This window comes from Theropithecus gelada, chromosome 14 (assembly GCF_003255815.1).
Source record: "Theropithecus gelada isolate Dixy chromosome 14, Tgel_1.0, whole genome shotgun sequence".
Taxonomy (NCBI): domain Eukaryota; kingdom Metazoa; phylum Chordata; class Mammalia; order Primates; family Cercopithecidae; genus Theropithecus; species Theropithecus gelada.
Genome location: NC_037682.1, coordinates 57,893,769 through 57,915,146, shown reverse-complemented (window position 1 = coordinate 57,915,146; position 21,378 = coordinate 57,893,769). Strand labels below are relative to the sequence as shown.

The 21,378-nt window shown below is 41.6% G+C and overlaps 1 protein-coding gene across 1 annotated transcript in view; it reads right to left on the bottom strand.

The window, feature by feature from the left end:
* Positions 1-13,068: 13,068 nt before the first annotated feature.
* OVCH2 (ovochymase 2) overlaps positions 13,069-21,378 on the bottom strand; it is a 16,955-nt gene continuing 8,645 nt past the window's right edge. Inside the window, exons 9-15 of the mRNA XM_025358155.1 lie at positions 19,806-19,896; positions 19,558-19,682; positions 18,697-18,837; positions 18,186-18,316; positions 15,040-15,133; positions 14,393-14,524; positions 13,069-13,151 (exon numbers count right to left, since the gene is read on the bottom strand). Coding sequence (XP_025213940.1) covers positions 13,069-13,151; positions 14,393-14,524; positions 15,040-15,133; positions 18,186-18,316; positions 18,697-18,837; positions 19,558-19,682; positions 19,806-19,896 — 797 coding nt within the window. The remainder of the gene's footprint in view (positions 13,152-14,392; positions 14,525-15,039; positions 15,134-18,185; positions 18,317-18,696; positions 18,838-19,557; positions 19,683-19,805; positions 19,897-21,378) is intronic.

Here is a 21,378-nt window from a genome sequence, read left to right as displayed (position 1 = left end):
ACTTCACTTACATTTTCTGTACATCACTTTCCTGTTTCTGTCCATAAGTATTATGCAACCATGTGGCAGCCCCAGAGTTGCTCTGAACTTATTCTGGTTCTTAGAGTTGCCTGATTCATAACTTGTTTTTTGCTCAATGAAACTCTGTTAAATTTAATTTTTCTTTTACTTTAACTATTCTATTCATAGCCTTTTTCTTTTTTCAGAGACAAAGTCTCACTCTGTTGCCCAGGCTGGAGCACAATGGCATGATCATAGATCACTACAACCTTGAACTCCCCAGCTCAAGCTAGCCTCCCGTCTCAGCCTCTGAGTAGCAAGGACTGTTGCCATATACCTGGGTGATTTTTGTATTTTTTGTAGAGGTAAGGGTCCCGCTTTGTTGCCCAGGGTGGAGAGCAATGGCTATTCACAAGCATGGTCATTGCACAGTACAGCCTGGAACTCCTAGCCTCAAGGGATCTTTCCTCCTTGGCCTCCTAAAGTCCTGAGATTTTAAGTGTGAGCCACCACACCCGGTCCTATTCATAGCTTTTACTTTAGTTTGTAATTGTACATTTGAATAGTGCATTATTAAATGACTGACTTTCACAATAGTCTGGAAGTTCCTTTATGGCAGACACCTTGTTTTCCCAGGGTTTAGCACACTGACTGTCACAAAGACAACATTCAATGAATATTTAATGAACAAATGAATGAATTCATCTCTGCCCTACAGCATTTAGCACACATGATAGATGCTCCATATATACTTCTTCACCTAGGAGAGGAACAATCCTTTCCATCGCACTCTGTTCCCTTCCTTGCTTAATTTGTCTCCGTAAGACATAGCACCAGATCATATACTTTTTTACCTATACAACATATTTTACTTATTTGTAACATAGATTGTAAGTGTATTAGTCCATTCTCATGCTGCCATAAGGACATACCCAAGACTGGCTAATTTACAAAGGAAAAAGGTTTCCATTGACTCACAGTTCAGCCTGGCTGGGGCGGCCTCAGGAAACTTACAATCATGGCAAAAGGGGAAGCAAACACATCCTTCTTCACATGGTAGCAGGAAGGAGAAGTGCTGAGCAAAAGGGGAAAAGCCCCCTATAAAACCATCAGATCTTGTAAGAACTCACTCACTATCACGAGAACAGCCTAAGGGTAATTGCCCCCATGATTCCTGATTCAACCATCTCCCACTGGTTCCCTCCCACAATACATGGAGATTATGGGAACTACGAGTTGAGATTTGGATGAGGACACAGCCAAACCATATCAGTAAGCTTCATGACGATGGGAGGTACTTTGTCTATTTTAGCTACTGCTATATCCCTAGAACAGTGTCTGGCAATTGGTAGATGCTCAATAGTTATTGCATGTGTGAATGAATGAACAAGCATTGTTTTCTCCCTTTGACTCTGTCAAAAACCTTTACTTTTGGCTTTGAAATCCAGAGGCACCTCACCTTTTCCTGTGGTTTTCTTAGTAGTTTGTTTCTACCCTTCATTCTTCCTTCTTATTTTCTCTGCCTGTTCCCTCTTGTTATTAGAGAGGCAGATAGCAAGCACATTCTCTTTATTCATTCTTGGAGCAGGATAAAAGGCGTTTATATGGTCTCCTGGTAATCTTGAAAGGGCAGTGATTCCCCTCTCTTCTCCTAACTCCTAAACACTGTAAATGTGTCCCTCACATGCTCATGTGCTGCCTGGATTTTGGCTCATTTTCTACTAATTCCCTGAAATAAACCATGAGCACAAGTCTCATGTCTCTAAATCTCCAGGTTTATAATAGGGCCTGGCAAGAGTAGGCTCTCAGTATGCATTTGCTAAGGAAAAGAAAAACAAAACAAGATGAATCTCTGTTGTCACTGTTTGAACATCTGTGAGACTCCACTCCCAAAGATTCAGCTCTTCCTGTGCAGGAGCGAGGCCTCCTTCATTACTGAGTATCCTCTGGGGGAACCGAAGTCCTGCCCAAGTCATTGGTCAATGAGTGATTGCCATATGGAAAAGTGCTCACCATCACTAATCATCAGAGGTAGGCAAATAAAAACCACAATGAGATACCATCTTGTACCAATCAGAATGGCTATTACTAAAAAGTCAAAAAATAACAGATGTTGGTGAGGCTGTCAAGAAAAAAGAACACATACACTGTTGGTGGGAATGTAAATTAGCTCAGCCACTGTGGAAAGCAGTTTGGAGATTTCTCAAAGAACTGAAAACAGAACTACAATTTGACTCAGCAATCCCATTACTGGATATATCCCCAAAGGCAAATAAATCATTCTACCAAAAAGACACATGCACTTACATGTTCATCAAAGCACTGTTCAGAATAGCAAAGACATGGAATCAACTTAGGTGCCCATCAATGGTGGATTGGAAAAAGAAAATGTGGTACAGATACACCATGGAATACTACATAGTCATAAAAAAAACAAAATCATGTTCTTTGCAGCAATGTGGGTGCAGCTGGAGGCCATTATCCTAAGTGAATTACCACAGAAACAGAAAACTTAATACAGCATGTTCTCACTTCTAAGTGGGAGCTAAGCATTGAATACACATGGACATAAAGATGGGAGCAGTAGCCACTGGGGACTACTAGAACGGGGAGGAAGGGAGGGAGGCATGGGCTGAAAAATTACCTATTGGCTAATATTCTCATTACCTAGGTCACACGATCATTTGTATCCCAAACCTCAGCATTGTGCAGTAATATGCACGTAGCAAACCTATGCATGCACCCTCTGAATCTAAAATAAAAGGCAAAAATTTCTTTAAATGAATATTTGCTCCCAAAACAGTTTCCAGGCAGCTGTGAACTTTTCATTAGATGTTTAATCTTGAAAATAATTTATTTCCATTTTACTCTCTATATAAATGACCATTTCTTAGGTCCTAGCTGTTAAACCTAAATTGGGGCAGACTGAATAATGGCACCCCAGATATGCCCACAACCTATGAATGCTACCCTTTATGACAAAAGGGACTTTGTAGCTGTGCATGATATTGTAAAATATATATTTGATCTTCCTCCCAGTTTCCTGGCATACGACAACCAAAATCCTTGGAATCTCCCAAGTGATATGGATCTTTTTGTATGATAATGAGTTGACTGATTGTTAGGGGCTCCTGAATAGCCTCCTGATGGGTGCTGGTTGCCAAGGAAACCAGCCTCATGTTTAGAGGGTGATATGGTTTGGCTCTGTATCCCCACCCAAATCTCATCATCTTGAATTATAATCTCCATGTGTAGAGGGAAAGAGGGAGGTAGGTGATTGGATTAAGGGGCAGTTTCCCCATACTGTTCTCGTAATAGTGAGTGAGTTCTCACCAGATCTGATGGTTTCATAGGTGTTTGGAAGTTCTTCCCTCATTCTCTCTCTCCTGCTGCCTTGTGAAGAAGATGCTTGCTTCCCCTTCACCCTCTGACATGATTGTAAGTTTCCTGAGGCCTCCCCAGCCATGTAAAACTGTGAGTCAATTAAACCTCTTTCCTTTATAAATTATCCAGTCTCCGGGATGTTCTTTATAGCAATATGAAAATGGACTAATACAGAAGGTTGGATGGAACCTTCAGCCTCCCACCCTCCAACCTCCAGGGAGGGGAAAGGGACTGAAAGATGAATCGCTCACCCGTGGTCAATAATTTAACCAATTATGCGTACATAACAAAGTTTCCATAAATACCTCAAAGGGCTGAGTTCAGGGAGGTTCTGGATAGCTGAACATGTGGAAGTCCCTAGAGCACAGTGTGCCAGGAGAAGGCATGGGAGCTCCATGACCCTTCCCATATGCCTTGCCCTGTGCGTCTTTTCCATCTGGCTGTTCAACTGTATTCTTTGGAATATCCTTTATTATAAAATGATCAACATAACTAGCTTGATTCCCTGAGTTCTATGAGCAACTCCAGCAAATTAATCTAATTTGAGTAGGGAGTCATGGGAACCCCACTTCATAGCCAATCAGTCAGAAATTCTGGAAGCCCAGCCTTGAGACTGGCATCTGGGGTGGGTGGCAGTCTTAGGGACTGAACCCTCAATGTGTGGTCTCTTAGGCTACTTCCAAGTAGACGATGTCAGAAATGAATTGAATTAGAGAACTCTCAGCCAGTGTTTACTGGAGAATGGCTCACGTGGTGTGTGGGGAAAAATTTCCACAAATCTAGGGTCACAGAAGTGTTGATCATTGAGAGAAAGAACAGGACAAACACTTTTTTTTTTTTTTCTGACTCTCAAACTGTGATTAATTTAAAGATCTTGAGACAGAGAGGCTCTCCTGAATTATCCGGGTGGGCCTGAGGTGATCACAAGGGTCTTTATAGGAGAGACACAGGAGAAGAGAGTCAGGGGAGAAGGCAGTGCCATAACAGAAGCAGCGATTGATTGGCGTAATGAACTTTGAAGATGGGGGAAGGGGCCACATGCCAAGGGATACAGGCAACCACTAGAGGCTGAAAGGCAAAGAAATGGATTTTCCCCTCAGAGACTCTGGAAGGAATCAGCCCTGTTGATGCATTGACTTTAGCCCTGTGAAACTATTTCATACTTCTTGCTTCCAGAACTGTAATAGACCAGATTTGTGTTGCTTTAAGCCACCAAATTTGTAGTAATTTGTTGCAGTAGCAATAGGAAACTAATACAATAAATGAATGATTGCTTTTGTCTCATAGGGCTTTTTTATTTATACTTGAATTTACTGTATTAAAAAATCTCCTAAGGCTTGGATCAGAAGTCCCCCAAGGGAGGAGCCCCCCTGTTCTGATGTTCTGTTTGCTTTGATTGTGGGCCTCTTTTCCAATGTGCCCCCTGCTACCCAGTCACATCTTCAGCTCATTGTCTTTGCCAGAGCTTGTAAGCAGCCCACCCACTCCATCTCTTCCTCTTCACCCTGGCGCTGGCCCATCCTTTGTGCATTTTGCTAAAATGTCATCCTGAACAAAGAGGCTCAGCGGACTAGTACAGTTGACTGGGCTGAGCTTCATGAGGGACCACTGATGGAGCACCCAGCCCACTCAGACACTCAATGCTGACCAATGCAGAATATTTCTTAAATCAGAGTTTCATTAGCTTCCCTTTTCAAGGATTTTAACATGCCAAGCATGTTAATGCTACCTGTTCAGAATTCTCTAAGGAGCACTATAGACAGGCATAAAGCAATGGCAATATTTTGCTTTCTGGAATATCTTCAACCATTACTTATGCAACATAAATGTGCCCATGGAAAACCTTGTGCACTCCTGGCAGTGTGGGGCTAACGTGGGCATGACAGGGTAAGACTGCATACAAGCAAGAGTCTTGAGAATCTGGAGTGGTCAGAATTTGCTAGAAATGGTGTGGTTGTGAAGAGTCAACAGAACAACTTTCAGGGTCCTATTCCTGTAGAACCTTCCACACCTAGCTATGTGTACAGAGCTGTGCTAATGATGCTAGTCAATTACTTCACCAATATTTACAGCAGTTGTTTCAACTCTTTATAAACAGCATCTATTGTGGCAGGGAATGGTTTAGAGCCTCTAGAATGAATTGCTTGTGAGTTCACAGCTTGGAGACAACCAGGAGTAAGTGAGGCAGTTTCCAGTGGAGAATTCCCCCTGCATGAGCAAGCCTGGGCCTGGGAGCTTCAGATTTGTAATAGGAGAAAAGCTGGCTTCCATGACGGGGAGAAGGGGAAAATGTCAAAAAAAAAAAAAAAAAAAGAGAAATGAAGGGACGCATTCCAGACTCCTACTTAAACATGACCAGGACTTTGGTTTTTCACAAATTTGCCCCAGCCTCTGCTTCCTTTTCTTTTATGGGGACAAAAGCAGGAGCTTTTCAGAGAAGAGTTTTGTTTGTGATGACAATTTCTGTTTTAAAAAGTGAAACAAGTGAAAATAGAACAAATTGGGCTAAAGTCTCCATTCTAGGCGTTCTAAAGCCTTCATTTTCATAAAGCTGTATAGTTTATAAAGCATAACAATGAAACATCTTTCTGAAATTGTTATAATCTTTTTACAAACAATTTAGTTTGGAGAAAAAAAAATCTCAGAAAGATTCTCTGCCTTCTCAAAGATCACATCGCTCGACAGTAGCGAAGCCGGGACGTAAGCCCATGTTCCTAAATCCAGCCTAGTGTTCTTCCCCCACACCACAGCAACCTGTGGGCCAGCAAATGCATAAATAACATTTTTATTTTAATGTCATGAAAATTTAAATTTATGATTTCAAATTGAAAGAAGCTCCCCATTTTCAGCTGGTAAAGCTGAGGCCCGGAGATGTTAAGTGATGCTTTTGGAGGAAGGGCTATGACTGGGTCATTGGTATTGAGGTGTCAGCTTTGCACAGCCTGCAGTTTGATTAAGAGCCAGTGGAAGAAAATTGAGAAAGTACAGAGATGTAGAAAACATACATTTTTCCTCTGCATTTCCTCCAGTTACTGTTCCCATCTGACTACATGCTCCTTTTGTGTCCTAGCACTCTTTTCCTCTCAGTGCTCAAGAACATTGCCCCAGCAGTTCTTTTCTCTTTGCCCCTTATGATCAGTTCCTTCTCTCCATTTGATAATTCTTATTAATAGACATATGTGCTGTAATTTCTGCCATGTTTTAAATGACAAAATATCTTCTCTTTACTTCCTTATCCCCATCCAGGTGCTAACACACTTCCACGTTCCTAGTTATGATAAGATTCCTTGAAAGAATTGTCTACACTTGTGATCTCTATTTTTTCCCATCACATTCTCTCTAAAGTCTACTCCAAAAAAGCTTTTACTCTCACCACTCCTTTGAAACCACCCATGTTGCAATCACCAATATCCTCACATTGCTAAATTTAATGTAATGGTCAATTCTCAGTCAATTCTCCTCATTTCCAACCCCTGGAAATGTTGGAGTGTCCCAGGGCTCAAATCACAGACAGCTCCTTTGGTGATCTTGTCCTGCATCCTGGGTTTAAATATCAACAATATGCTCATAGTTTTGAAGTTTTCGTATCCAGGATGGGTCAGTCCTCTGAACTCCACATTCATATATCCAACTGCCCACTTGGTATATCCTTTTCAATGAACAGGCGAATCAAACTTGGCATGATCAAATACTAACTCCTGGTCTCTATCGCCCCCCACCCGCCCCGACCCCGAATTCTGATACCTTGGTCTATGTCATACTTCCAGTTGATCAGGCCAGAAGCCCCAGGGTCACTTTTGATGTCTCTCTTTCACACCTCACATCCAATATATCAGGGGATCCTGTTGGTTTGTTCTTGAAAATATGTCCAGAATCTGACTTACCACTTCCACCGTTAGCATTCAGATCTCAGTATCTTACGTTGATTATTGCAATAGTCTCCTAACTGATCTCTCTGCTTCCTCCCTTTCCCTCTCCTGCAGTCTAATTTCAATACAATAGAAACAGTGATCTTGTTAAAATGATTTTAGGTCCCCTTACTCCATTTGATGTCATCCCATTCCACTTAGAGTAAAAGCCAATAATTTTACCTTAGCCCATAACATCCTACACAAGCTGCCCTCCCACCTACCTTCTCTGATATCCCCATGCTCATGACTCTCCAGACGTAACTGACCTCCTGGCTGGCTTTCATATATATCAGGCATGCTCTTACCTCAGGTCTTTCGCACTTGCCTTTCATTCCTTTGCCTGGAATTCTCTAACCCCTATTATCTGCATAGCCTTTGCCTTCAACTCCTTCAGGCCTTTTCTCAGATGTCTCTTTATCAGCTCTTCTCTGACCATATTTTTTTTTTACAATTGCAATACCCTGCCCACCTGCATTCACTATCCCCTATTCCTGATTTATTTTTCTCAGTATCATTTATTGCCATCTGGCATTCTTATATATGTATATTTATATATATAAAATATTTAAAAATATATATATTACTTCTTTGCTTATTATCTGCTTCCTCATCCCCACTAAACTGTTGTCTGTTTTTCTCACTGCAGAATCCTTTGTCAGCAGACCTGTTCTATACCTGGATGCCTGGATGAGATGCCCTTGAGGATAATGTCTGACCTTTCTTGACCATCAAAACACTTTGTCAGCAGAAGTTAGGAGAAGTGGAGGTATGGATCTCATGCTACATATATTCTATTTACTGGAAAGAAATAGCCCTTCTCACACATTCACATACCGGACTTCGTGTTTGCATAGCCTCTTGTTGAGTCGGGAACTCATTTCTTGTGAGCCTCGTCCCTGTGAGCATCTTGACATGGTTGAGTTTCTGGGCCAACATTGCTGAGGACCTGGACCCTGAAGAGCACCTTGGGACACTCTGCCTGGGAAGCCAGCTGCCTGCCCTCAAATATATATACACATATATGTGTGTGTGTGTGTGTGTGTGTGTGTATATGTGTGTGTATATATATATATATATATATATAATGGTTCTTAAATCCAGCTTTGGTAAGGTATATTAGAGCACATTTCTTTTTCATCTTGTCCCTAGCTTCTTAAGTGTAACTACAAATTAGCCCCAACAAATGAGGCGTATGGTCTATTTATAAGACATATTTGATTCTCTTGTGTGATGGGCAGTCTCGGTTTTAGTCTAAGCAGATTTCAGACATATCCAGTGATGTATGAACTGGTGGGATGGAATCAGCAAAAGTCTATTTGTTTAGTGCTGAGGAGCTTCCTGAGGAGGAACTTAGGTTGAGGGAACAGTGATCCAGGCACAGAGAGTCTGGGGAGACAATGAAATCTTAGCATCTTAAGGGGGAAATTCTGAGAACATCGTGGTGTCTGTCTCTTGTGTTTGTCTCCCTCTTGCATTTGTCTCCCTCTCTTGAGCTTGCCAGACTTATCTCAAGGAAAGCCAGACTGAGGTCTTTAAGTCAAAACTGAAAAAATAGTTTCATTAAAGTCTGCTTTAAACACTGGGACTCAAGAAATTCTCATGGAGGAGAAACATTCTTTCTCACTTTACAAGAAACATGAGAGTCTTGACACTGCTGGGTTTCCAGTGACTTGGTGGAGGAGCTGGTAGGAGAGTGGGGGCACACAGAGAAGTCAGGTGGCAGGGTCCCCCAGGAGGGCTGGAGGCTGAGCAGGGACATGCTGTTCCTGGTAGACACAGAGTGGGAGGGAGAAGAACCACACCGCCCTATGAGAGCATACTTGTACCCAGCTACGTGAGATACCCCTTGAGGGCTACAGGACATTGGAAGGGCATTTTGCAAGAGCTGAGACCCTTCATGACAGGTTGGCACAGGAATAAGTGGAACTTGGGTGTTATAAAGGCAATTATATTTCTACCCAAATATGCCCACCTGAGAGGTAGCATAGCACTGCGCCAAACTCTGGTAGAAGGTTGCTGAGGTATGAAGTCCTGCTCCACCAGTTTACAAATGATCTGGCTGGGGACTATTACTGAACATTTCCAGGTCTTGGTTTCTCCATCTTTAAAATGGGTATGATGATGACGATGATTCTTTCTTCTTAGGGTCATATGATGATTTTATTAGTTAATTCATATGAAACATTTAGAATGAAGCCTGGCATATAATGAATTATACATTAATGCTATTATTAATTTTATATAAGTTTTGATTTAAAAATGAGTTGTAGAGTACCCATAACAGTAATTATCACTTAATGTATGTTAGTTGCCATTCTTTCATGATGAACAAGCAAGTACTACATACTTTAAATTATTAAAAATGACAGACATTTGTTGTTTAATAGATTTTTAAAATTATTAAAAACAACAGAGAAAAAGAAGCACCATCATTCTCACAAATGAATTTGTCTATACTGAGCCTGATCCCAATCTATAAAGTATCTGCAGGAAGAAAGGAAATCAAAATCCTGAAACTATGAAAGAAGGACCCTTTCCCTTACTTCATATCAGAGAGTGGAACATTTCCAAAAATTCACAGAAAGCTTTTTTTAGAACAGACCATTCAATTCTGAGAAGAAGGTTCTTAAAATTGTCTATAGTGTGTCCCTGAGCATCCTGAAGATTTTAAATAAGTTGTCACAGCAGCTCCACCCAGAGGCTGTTTCATCAAACCACAAAGTGACACTCCCAGCCCCCAAGTGTCCTGTGGAGAGCAGAAAGATGGCGGCTGGAGCGCTCACCCAGCGGGAATCGTTGCCCGCATCTGCTATGCTTGTTTAGAATTTCTGGAGAGAAACACAGCATACTTCTGGCATGCTTCTGATGCAAAGGTGGGGATTTTAAGCTGCTGTAGCTTGTTAGACTTCTTTCTACCTTAAAGGCAAGGAATCTCTGTTAAGGTCATAAAGATCCCCCCTCCGCCCCCGAAAAAAAAAGAATATATTTTCAGGGGATATATTTTAGGGCATTTTATTCATACAGATGAAAAGAAAGGTGATTCCACCATGTGGCCTAAAAGGTATGTGATATTTCTGTGCAAATTGTCAAAAAATATGATGTTACCCAAAACATTATTTGTAAGAAGCGATGGCTGTGGGAAGAATAATAATAATAAAGCCTAAGACATAATTTTGAGAAAATTGAAGGCTAAGGCTGAGAAATAAATTGTTACTGGGATTATGCTAGTGTATCGGAACTGCCTCTATGACCCTGTGACTCCTGAAACCTGAGAGCTTCAGGCAACAGAGGCCAGAGACTCAGAACAACACTTGGAGACCTTTCTTTATGAAAGTGAAAACTACCTCCAGGGAGCCTCTTTCTCACCTCCTATTCACTCTCCATCTTTAGCAATCAGACCGTGGAATTCCGACTCACTGAGGTTACCTAAAACATCCCAATGGCCAAATCCAAAGGCCTCTTTTCCCACTGTTATATTACTAGATTCTGTCCAACATTTTTCATTATTGATGCCTCTCTCCCCTGTCTTTGCTTGGGCTGCTATAACAAATATACCATTGACTTGTTGGTTTAAACAAGAAATTTATTTCACAAAGTTCTGGAGACTGCCAAGTCCAAGATCAAGGTATTGGCAGATCCAGTGTCTGGCGAGGGCCCCCTTCCTGGTTTGAAGATGTCTGTCTTCTTGTTTTATCCTCACATGGGGGAGAGCAGAAAGAGAGGAAGCACGCTCTCGTGCATCTCTTCTTATAAAAGAACTAATCCCATCCATGAGGGCTCCACCCTCAGAACCTAATTATCTCCCTAAGGACCCACTCCAAATATCATCACATTGGAGATCAAGCTTCAACACATGAATTTGGTAGGGGTACAAACATTCAGTCCACAGCAAAACCTAATCTCTTTCCCCACAGCTGCCATGTCTGTCCTGGTTCTCCTCCTCCCCTTATGCCAGGCTCCTTTCGGCCTCTTTCTTTGGTTCTTCTGTCTTCCCTTTTCTCTTTTTCCTCTAAAAATAGGTTCTTTTGGGTTGCAACTCTCACCTTTATCTGCTACTTCCCAGACCACCCCATCCCAGGCTTGATTCTTAATTCCTGGACATCTGCAGCTGGATATTCCACAGGTAAATTGACAGGCACACACTAAATTCATCTTCAACCTCTCACACCCTCCTCAAATGTGCTACTGCTATGATAGTTCTCTTTTTTGGTCTTTGGAAATACTGTGCTTTGCAATGACTTTGCTGAATGTACCCTCTGGTGGCCAAGAGAAGGAATCACTGCAGCCACACTTCACAAAAATTTTTCTACCCGGGGCTTCCATGCATTATGAGGTCATTGTCATAGAAGCCAGAACAAAAAGAGTCCAACTGCTTTTATCCCTTCTCGGGAAAAGGAATTTTCATTCTCCACTCTCTCTATTATTCTGTGTCCTATGTGTCAGAAAATTTATAAAAATAAAAATAAAAAATAAAGGGCTTGACTTTTCTCCTGATAAAGTATCAAAATGGCAAACTATAAAAGTTTCCCCACCTCATCTTCTGCCTGCTCTCCTCACAACTGTGTTTTCCACATGGGACAAGATGTCACTCATATATGCCAATAGATGTCATGGACAAACAAGGAACACGGAAAGCTCAGAACTTCTCGATGCTCATTGGCACTAGAACATAGTGATATACTTGCTATTTTTCAGAGGTGGGATCTTGTGAATGAGACCACAATTTGGCACAGAAAGTAGTCATTGCCACTAAATTATTCACTTGAGATGGAAACTTGTATTCTGGTGACTGGAAATATTCCAGTGTTGCTTTGAGCAAAAGGGACAATGACCACATACCATGAAGCTCCATGTGATGGCTTTTTTGATATGTCAGCTTGGCTAGGTGACAACCCACAGTTATTAAATCAGACACTAATCTAATTGTTGCTGTAACGAAATTTTGCAGAAGTAAGTAAAGTTCCTAATCATTTGACTCTAGGTAAAGAAGATCATCTTGAATAATCTGGGTGAACCTGACTTGATTAGTTTGAAGGCCCTAAAAGCAGGGCTGAGGCTTCCCCAAAAGAGAGAAGAAATTCTGCCTGTGAAGAACAGCTTCAGCCTATGCTGTGGAATTCCAGTGTTTCTATGATTTTCCCTTTCTGACCGCCTGGCCTGTAGATTTACCTGCTTAGTCAGCCCCCAGAATTGCGTAAGCCAATTCTGGTGTATCAGTTTGTTAGGGCTGCCATGACAAAGTATCACAAACTAGGTGGCTTAGAACAACAGAAATTTATTGTCTCATAATTCTGGAGGCTAGAAGTCCAAGATCAAGGTGTCGGCAGGGTTGACTCTGTCTGAGGGCTCTGATGAGGAGTCTGCTCCAAGCCTCTCCTCTAGCTTCTGGTGGTTTACTGGCAGTTACTGGTGCCCCTTGGCCTGTAGATGATGTATTACCCCAACCTCTGCCTTCATCATTACACAATCTTCTCCCTGTGTGTGTTTGTCTCTCTGCTTCCAATTTTCTCCTTTTAATAAGGACACTAGTCATATTGGATTAGGGCCCAGGCTAATAACCTCATTTTAACTGATTAACTCTGTAACAACCCTGTCTCTAAATAAGGTCACATTCTGGGGTACTGGAGGTTAGGACTCCAGTATATTTTAGAGGAAGATGTAATTAAATCTATATCACCTGCTTCTCCAGTTGAACCCTGGATTATACTCTGTGTGTATCACTTGGTACCCAAAACAGCTTACCAGAAACATTGGTTTGTCCATTTGGCACATCTCATGTCTCCAGAAACATTGATTCATCCTCTGATACGGAGATGTTTAAATCTGGGTATATTGGGTATAAGTATGATACAATTACTCAGCTCCCACAAAGATGGCCAGGGTTGAAGATTTATCAGAAAATGATTTATGACGCTATTGTTAGAATTCTGGGGCACCTCAGTCAGCTAGACTCTGTAGGTATTTCAAATGAAGAGTGGGACATTTTAACTCTAACTTGGCTTTGCCATCTGCAGCTGCTTAATACTGACAAGAATGAACAACTTGGAAAGCAGGTAACTGACTTTGTGGGGTTTGGAAAGAAGAATCATGGGCGTGAGAATGTATAAGGAAGCTGGTTAGGTAGTTCAGATGTCCAGGGTCTGGAACTGGTGAAGATACTTCATATTTCTATGTCTCTGTTATGTATTACACACTTGCTTGTGGCCAAGTGTATCTTACTTGATTTAATCCTCACTGCATTCTTATTAGGGATGCATTGTTTTCCCTTAGTAGGGTTGAAATAAATGAGTCTTAGATGTCTCTTTCTTAAGATTACACATCTAGTAATGATTGGCCAGGATTCAGACATACAGTCACTCGTTCTTTGTGAACTCCATATATGTGAATTCACCTACTCACTAAAAATTATTTACAGCTCCAGAAGTGATACTTATGTTGTTCTCAGGATCATTCATAGGCTTGTGAAGAGTGACAAAAAATACACGTTGTTAGACACACATGTTTCCAGATGAGGTAAAACAAGGCAATGTTTTGCCTTTTTGCTTCAGCCCTCATCCTATAAACAAGTGTCCTTTTCATGGTCTATTTAGTAGCACTTTTTTTTTTCAAGTCTGTTCTTTTTATTGGTGACCTCAATGTTTAAAATGGCCCCAAGCATAGTGCTGAAGTGCCATCTAGTGTTTCTAAGTGCAAAAGTCTGTGATGTGCCTCACATAGAAAACACACGTGTTAGATCTAAGCTTTGTTCAGACATGAGTCACAGTGCTGTTGGTCATGAATTTAATGGCCATGAATTCATTGTAATGAACCAACAATATATATTAAATAAGATATCTTTAAACAGAAACACACATAAAACAAGTTTATGTACTGATCAGCTGATGAAAATGTACCTTGCAGGCACCTAACCCTGTACATTTCCTAGGAGCGATGGCTGAGTATTCTCTTGTTCAGTGTCCATGGTGGCTTGATAGGATGTAATTATTGAAGATAGTGAGAATTGACTGTCTCCGTGTTGGGCTCTAAAGACTGCCCTCTAATTCATATCACAAGGATTAGAACTGGGAACCAAAGAGTTGGTGACTCTATCTTCTTACCTGCTTTAGGAATGAAGGAGACTGTAGCCTGAAAGCCCCTGAAGGTCCTATTTTCATCCGATTGGAAGCTGATGAGCATGATGCTGGAGGGGCTCAGCACAGGGGTGGGGACATCATAGCCACACACCCGAGCTTGTTGAAGGCCAGCCCAGGCAAGACATTGTCCAGCACCCAGCAGATATCCATGGCATTGGAGAGAAGAAAATAGAAAATTGTCCTTCAGGTAATTGTTGAGAAATACGCTTTTCACAATTCATTTTCAAAATGAAGGCGGCTCACTCCTTAAACAGGTAATTAACACCAAGACATTTCAATTTGGTTTTCTCTCCCGAACACTCCCATACTCAATGATGTTAAGGGAACTGGTTCTAGCCTCAGGACTTGTTTCAATGGAACTTCCCCCTTCTGACTCCTAGTTTCCTCATGGGCCTTTCACATTTCTGTTTCAGTGGTTCTTTGATTCTCCCTCTTTCTATTGCTGCCCCCATAATGAAGAACACAAAGGAGTGATGGTGAGACCACAGGGAGGGGTGGAGGTGGTACAGGAAGATGAAGGAAGATTGATCCGTCTCCTTTTCGTTCCCATCTCAAGACTGGGTCCAAACGCAAACCAGAGCGAGCTGAGGCTCAGGGGCCACAAACCTAACCTATTTCCTTCTTCCTTTCTACATCACTGTGCACTGTCACATAGTCGGAAGTGCAGTCTCCACTTTCTTCTATTTCCAGACTCTGAAATGAAAGCTGAGAAGATGCGAAGTTACATGCAGAGTAAACAATCTGAATGAATTACTTGACTTTGATTCAGCAGAGAAATTTGAATTGCTCAACTTGTTCTAGAGTAAGACCTTAGATGAGAAAGTTAATGGGGTATTCAGGAGTGGGTCAGATTATCAACAAAAGGATTCTATATCACAGGCTCTCTAACTTTTTGAAATAGCTACCAGATATGGCCTGAATCAAAGGGCAGGAAACTGCAAATATTTTAGCTTCCTAGCGACTCTAAGAGATTAAAAGAGCTACCGCATGGGGATTTTTTTCCCTGGAAGCAACTAGACACTCAACTAATTGCATATACACAAAACTGCTTCTCTGGACATCTTAGTGTTGTTCACCTGGTTCCTGATGTTTCATCTTGAGCCCCTAGTTCTCCTGAATCAAGACTAAAATTTGTTGTGCCCCTTGGAGACCATGTCTTTCTACCCAGCAGGATATATCTGGCTATTCTTCTCACCTACTCTGTCCTGTTGCCACTAAATTTCCATGCCTCACAGCAAAATTCTGATAAGGCACAGATATGAGTGAGTCTAATTGCTGATATAAAACAAAGTATCATCTGAGCTACTGAAAGCATTTGCATAAGTGGGCTCAGAGTCAAATGTAGCAATCCTCATGAATGTGCATGAAAAAGGAAATCCTTGTATGAGTTAGAGAGAGTTGATTTTGGATACTAAGCCTAAATGTAAACCTCAGCAAAATTCTCAAGTAGATTATTAGGCTCTGATGAGTAATGACCTAGAAAACAAAGGTGATCACCTGGAATCAACCTAGGTTCACCAAGAATAAATAATGACGAACTTTTTCTCATAGTTTCTGTAATCGTGATGCTTATTGGTAGCATAATATTTCATTTATCTCTATCCTTGACACCTACATTTTTTGCTATCTTAAAAACTTGGCAGTGAATATCTTTATGCATTTACTTTTTTTCTTCTCTTGTATAATTCCCTGCATGAGACACTTGTTTTGTGTCAGGAAAAGGGAGAACTATCTAGACAGAAGGAACAGTGTGAAGGAGAAACAAAGAAACAATAAAGAGTGATCTTGGAGCAGTTTAGTGAGCACTAGCCAATTGAATTTGAAGTGAAGAGTGCTGGGAGAGAGGGCAGATGAAATAGGAGTTCCAGTTTTAACACATAGTTTGGTGGGGATTCAATGGGACCCGGACTCTGAGTGAGATGCAGAAAGGACTGTGTGGATAAAACAAAACTGGAGGCAAATAATTACTAATGGTGAAGGTAGGCTTGGGGAGGGGGACATGTATCAGAAATAGGATTCGTTCAAACATTTATTAAACCCTTACTGGGATACTTTCTGGGAAGGGGCCCTTTTCTCTCCAAGTCAAATGATGAGCATATTGCTATGACTTGTAACACCAATTTCCAAATTACTATCTTAGATGAGTTCTGCAAAATGACGCTGTCACTGGCAGGGTATGAGAACATCACTTCACTGATGCACAACACTCAACCTTTATTTATTGAAGAGATATTTTTCAATCACTTCTGGCTCTGGCATTTTCAGATTTTCAACTAAATTTCCTCTTCTTCCTCCACCTGGAAACATGCTCACAACCTAAATTTTATCCTCCATCACTAACAAATTTTCCTTAATTCTGCTGAAATTTTTGTCCCAACTCTGTTTAGGTTTGAGGAACTTTTAGAAAGAAATCTATACCAACTGCCTCCATATCATCTTTCCCCACTCATTCATAAAACCTGTGTGATCTTCTTTCTGCCATTAACATCTGACTTAACATGATATTTCAGATACCACCAATCCAAACTCCTCTCAATTGTTCAATTTCCAGTCTAATTATTCTCCCTTTTTATGGAGGTGTGTGGTGGGGACTGGACACCTCAATTCTCATCTGTTTAAGTTCTAACTTAGTGTGGTATCCAAATAATTGGTCACATCTTTTTGTTTGGTTTGTGTTTTAAGTTAAAGGTTGCATTCTCCAGGCTGTCACAAGAACACACCAATTTGGTTCTCCCACATCTCAGAGCTCTTTCCATCTCTTAAGTACATGAGAACGCTGGGGTCTCATCATCCCTCACTCCTCTCCCCTTTATTTTCTACTCTCCTTTCTCTCCATCTTACACTGTCTTGTTTTCAATTATTATTTTAAGAGAAAGACCTGTAAGAAAACGCCTCATTCCAATCTCACCCTGACTGCAGTCTTTCTTCTACCTCCCTGATGATATCTCTCTGCAGATGATCCATTAGTGTTTAATGGACAAACAAGTAACCACAAACACTGCTAATCAAATGTGGAATAAACTCCATTTCCAGACATTCAAAGGCCTCCATACATTGACTTCCACCTTGCCTTCCACCGCCCACTCCAGGACACCTTAAGACCCTCTTAAACCAGCGATTCCCTGAGCCTGATCTGCACTGGTTCCTCTAGGCTTGCTCTGTCCTCTCTGCTTGAAAGGCTTGGTGATTTTGGCCTGATTGTCCTTGACTTTTGTTATCTATAACTTACAATGTGTTTGTGAGCAGTTTAATAAATAAGGAAGAAATGCTTGTTTCTGGAATAGACTAAGAAAGTCACCAACACAAAGATTTCCTTTTTTTTTTTTTTTTTTTTTTTTAGAGTTTCACTCTTGTAGCCCAGGCTGGAGTGCAGTGGCACAATCTCGGCTCACTGCAACCTCCGTCTCCCAGGTTCAAGCAATTCTCCTGCCTCAGCCTCCCGAGTAGCTGGGACTACAGGTGCCCGCCACTGTGCCCGGCTAATTCAATGCAAAGATTAAAGCAGCACTTTTTTTTTTTTTAAACAAAAAGTAAAGAGCACAGTGTCATCTAGTGGAAAAATGTGTAGTTGCAGGGGAAACTGGGCGGATCCATCATTCAGCAAGTATTTATTGACAGCTTTGTGTGTCAGATGCCAGGTTCTAGGTACTGCAAATACAGCAGTGAATAAATCAGATAAAACCTCTGACCTCATGGTGCTTATGTTAGCTGTTTTGTGAATTTACCATAGCTAAGTAAGTACAGCCAAAGTCAATACCTTAATTAGGTGATGTTTGGGAGCTTGAAAAATCCAGTCACAGTTAGCCATGTCACTGTAGTTTTCAGGATAGTTTAGACTCTGTATGAGGCCTTCTTCAAAAAGGACAGTTAAGTAACTGCAACCTGAATCTGAAACATAAGAAAACGTCCAAACAGATGGCACCATTCAAATAAAGAAGAATTCTCACTGCTCTCCCTCCTGTCTCCTGAAAATGATGCATACCAATTGCATTTTCAGACACTGCCAACAAGTAAAGAGATAGTGCATGATTCTCCAGAACTCTTCAGGCCCTCTTGACTCGCTTGGATGGCAATCACTATGAGCTAGCAGGGTGAACTCAGGGTTGAGGGGGAGACTGCCCCCTGTTCCCTAGTTGGCCTGTGCCCCTCTCCCATGTGGAGCCAGCTGAGCCCTGGGAGAGGCATCCGTGCCTCTCACCTAATTCCTATGGGGCCTAAGCTTCTACAGAAGGTGGGGATAGTACGTAGTTAAAAGTAAATGGTTTTACCAGGAATGTAGTTTGGTTTAAGAGCTTTATAGGTAAGATTAAACCCAGCTGCATAATCTGTGGCATCAGAGACGAATTTCAGCCTTAGAGAATTAGAGCCAACAAGAATGGATGAAGGGAGGCTTTCTGCACAAAATTTTCCTGCAGGATGAGAAAAAAAGATTCTTTGTTCAGAATCTAGAAAATAGTCCCCCTTCAGTGATTTAAGAAGAACTGAATTTGCCGTGATATTTCAGGAGTCCAATCCTAAGTTTCTCAGTCTTGTCACAGTTGACATTTTGAGCCAGAACCTTCTTTGTGTTCTTGCTATCCTGCATCTTTTGTAGGATATTTGGTAGCATTCCTGGCCTCTACCAGTGACAATTCCTGCACTTGTGATAACTGAAAAATGCTTCTCAGTCATTGCCAAATGTGTCCATCACCTCCAGCTGAGAAACCACAGAAACGCCATTCCATTTCTGTTTCTTATAAGTAACCTGTCTCCTTCTCATGGTTGTCTATTTGTATTTCCCTTCTTAGCTTGATGAGGCAGGGAAAGGTCATTTTCACAGCTAGGAAAGCAGTGACCTGTCTGGAGATCCTGAGAGGCCCTGACTATATCTAGAGTTTATTCCTCATGGACACCAGGTCTGGCAAATGAGCCTAGGAAGCCTGGTTTGATGGGAAGCAGATTTGCCCTGTGACCTTGCAGCCATCATCCAGGCTCATATTTGGTTCCTTCCCACTCGCAATTCTGAGTCTCAAAGCTGAAGTCAGAAAGTGCGGCATTTACGGATGGCTCAGTGCCAGACATAAGATAATGAGGCCTCATAAAGCCCACTTGGCACCAGTTTCCATTTGACACTGTGAAAATCCACTCACCGATGGGTCTGTCTTCTAAAGAATACATTGACAAGTAATTGTGGTGACAAGACTCAACATCTAGGTGGGAAAAACTGAGCAACACATGCATTTCCTCTGGTACCAGCAGGGTCCAGACACACCATCTGTAGGCAGATCATGGAGAGGGTGTTATTTCTAGACAGAAAATGACTATCACAGTCCAATTAGTGGGCACAGCCAGACTGGAGGTGGGAGTAAGGAGGAGGAGTGCAAAGGGGGTTACTCACTGTTTGCTCTCATAATATAGGTGGAGGCTTTCTGGGAAGTGCAGCTCCCCCTCAGCCCCGCTGACTGTGACATCCTGCTCACTGCACCTGGCTGGGAGGAAAAGCCAGGAGAGTCAGGGTTAGCTGTGCCAGCTAACCACAACAGCCCCTCCCTCTAGAAGCTGCAAACACCATAGCCTCCTGGTTCTTCTTGATGTACTCTTTGTTCTTCATGAAATCTTCTCCTGTCTTTGCTTCCATGATGCCTTTTTGATTCCTTTTAGATCCTGCTTAACCTTGAAATTCTATGATTGGTTTTCTTTCCTTAACTCTTCTTTCTTTTTATTTTATTTTTGAGGCAGGGCCTCAGTCTCTCACCCAGGGTGGAGTGCAGTGGCACGATCACAGCTCACTGCAACCTCAACTTCCCAGGCTCAGGCAGTCCTCCTGCTTCAGCCTCTCGAGTAGCTGAGACCACAGACTCACACCACCACACCCGGCTAATTTTTTTGAAGAAATTATTCGTGAGACGGAGTCTCACTTTGTTGCCTAGGCTGGGTCTTGAACTCCTGGACTCAAGCGATCCTCCCACCTGGGCCTCCCAAATTGCTGTGATTACAAGCATGAGCCACCTCTGGCCCTTTACTCTTCTTTTGCTGACCTCATGCTTTATTCTATAAGTGCAGGTATTTCCCAGGTTCTAGCCTTCATCCTCATATGCTCTCTCTCTATGATCCCTTGGACCAGTTTCATTCATACACTCCGTTTCAGATGTCATCTCTACATTTCTGAACTTCAGACCTGATTTTTTATGATGGTTTCTTAGATGTCTCCCTCAGAACTCAATATGCTACAAATAGAATTCCTTGGGTCAGCAAAACTGTCCCCACTTCTGATTTTATTATTGTTGTGCACCCTTTTCTTAGTCTCTAGTGCTCAAAACTTTGATACTATCTTCTCCTCCTCCTTCTTCCTTACAACCTTTCATCTAATTGGCTCCCAATCCTCATTTCTTGTTTCTATTCCTTCCTTTTCATTCTGTGGACATTGCCTTGGTTCAAGCCTTCATTTGTTGTCTCTCAAACTAATGCAGAATTTCATATGTCCATGCATTCGTCCCCTCACAACCCATCCCCTACATGCTGTTCTTATGCTATTATAGTTCAAATCTGCTTATCTAATTAATCAGCTTTCTATTACTCAATCATATCCAAACTTTTTTGGCTGGCATTTTAAGTTTCCATAGTTTGATCTCAAGTTATGTTTCTATTCTTCTCCCTTATAAATCCTCATCACATGCCCTATGCTTTTGTTGCTTTAGCTGATTTATGCCCTATATTTTTTTGTCTTCATCCTTAAGATCCTTCCTTTAATAAGGATGATTCCTTGAGCTGGAATATTTTTCTTTACCCATATTCCATTTCCACTTGACAAAATCCTACTCCTCCTTCAAGGTGCAGCTTCAAAGATGTCTGTGCATCAGAGCTCCCCTGTGAGTTTATTTGTTTTCAACTAGAAGCAGCTTCTCACTCCTCTGAGCTCTCAGGGTACTATTTTTCTTTTCTTTTTTCTTTTTTTTTTTTTTTTTTTTTTT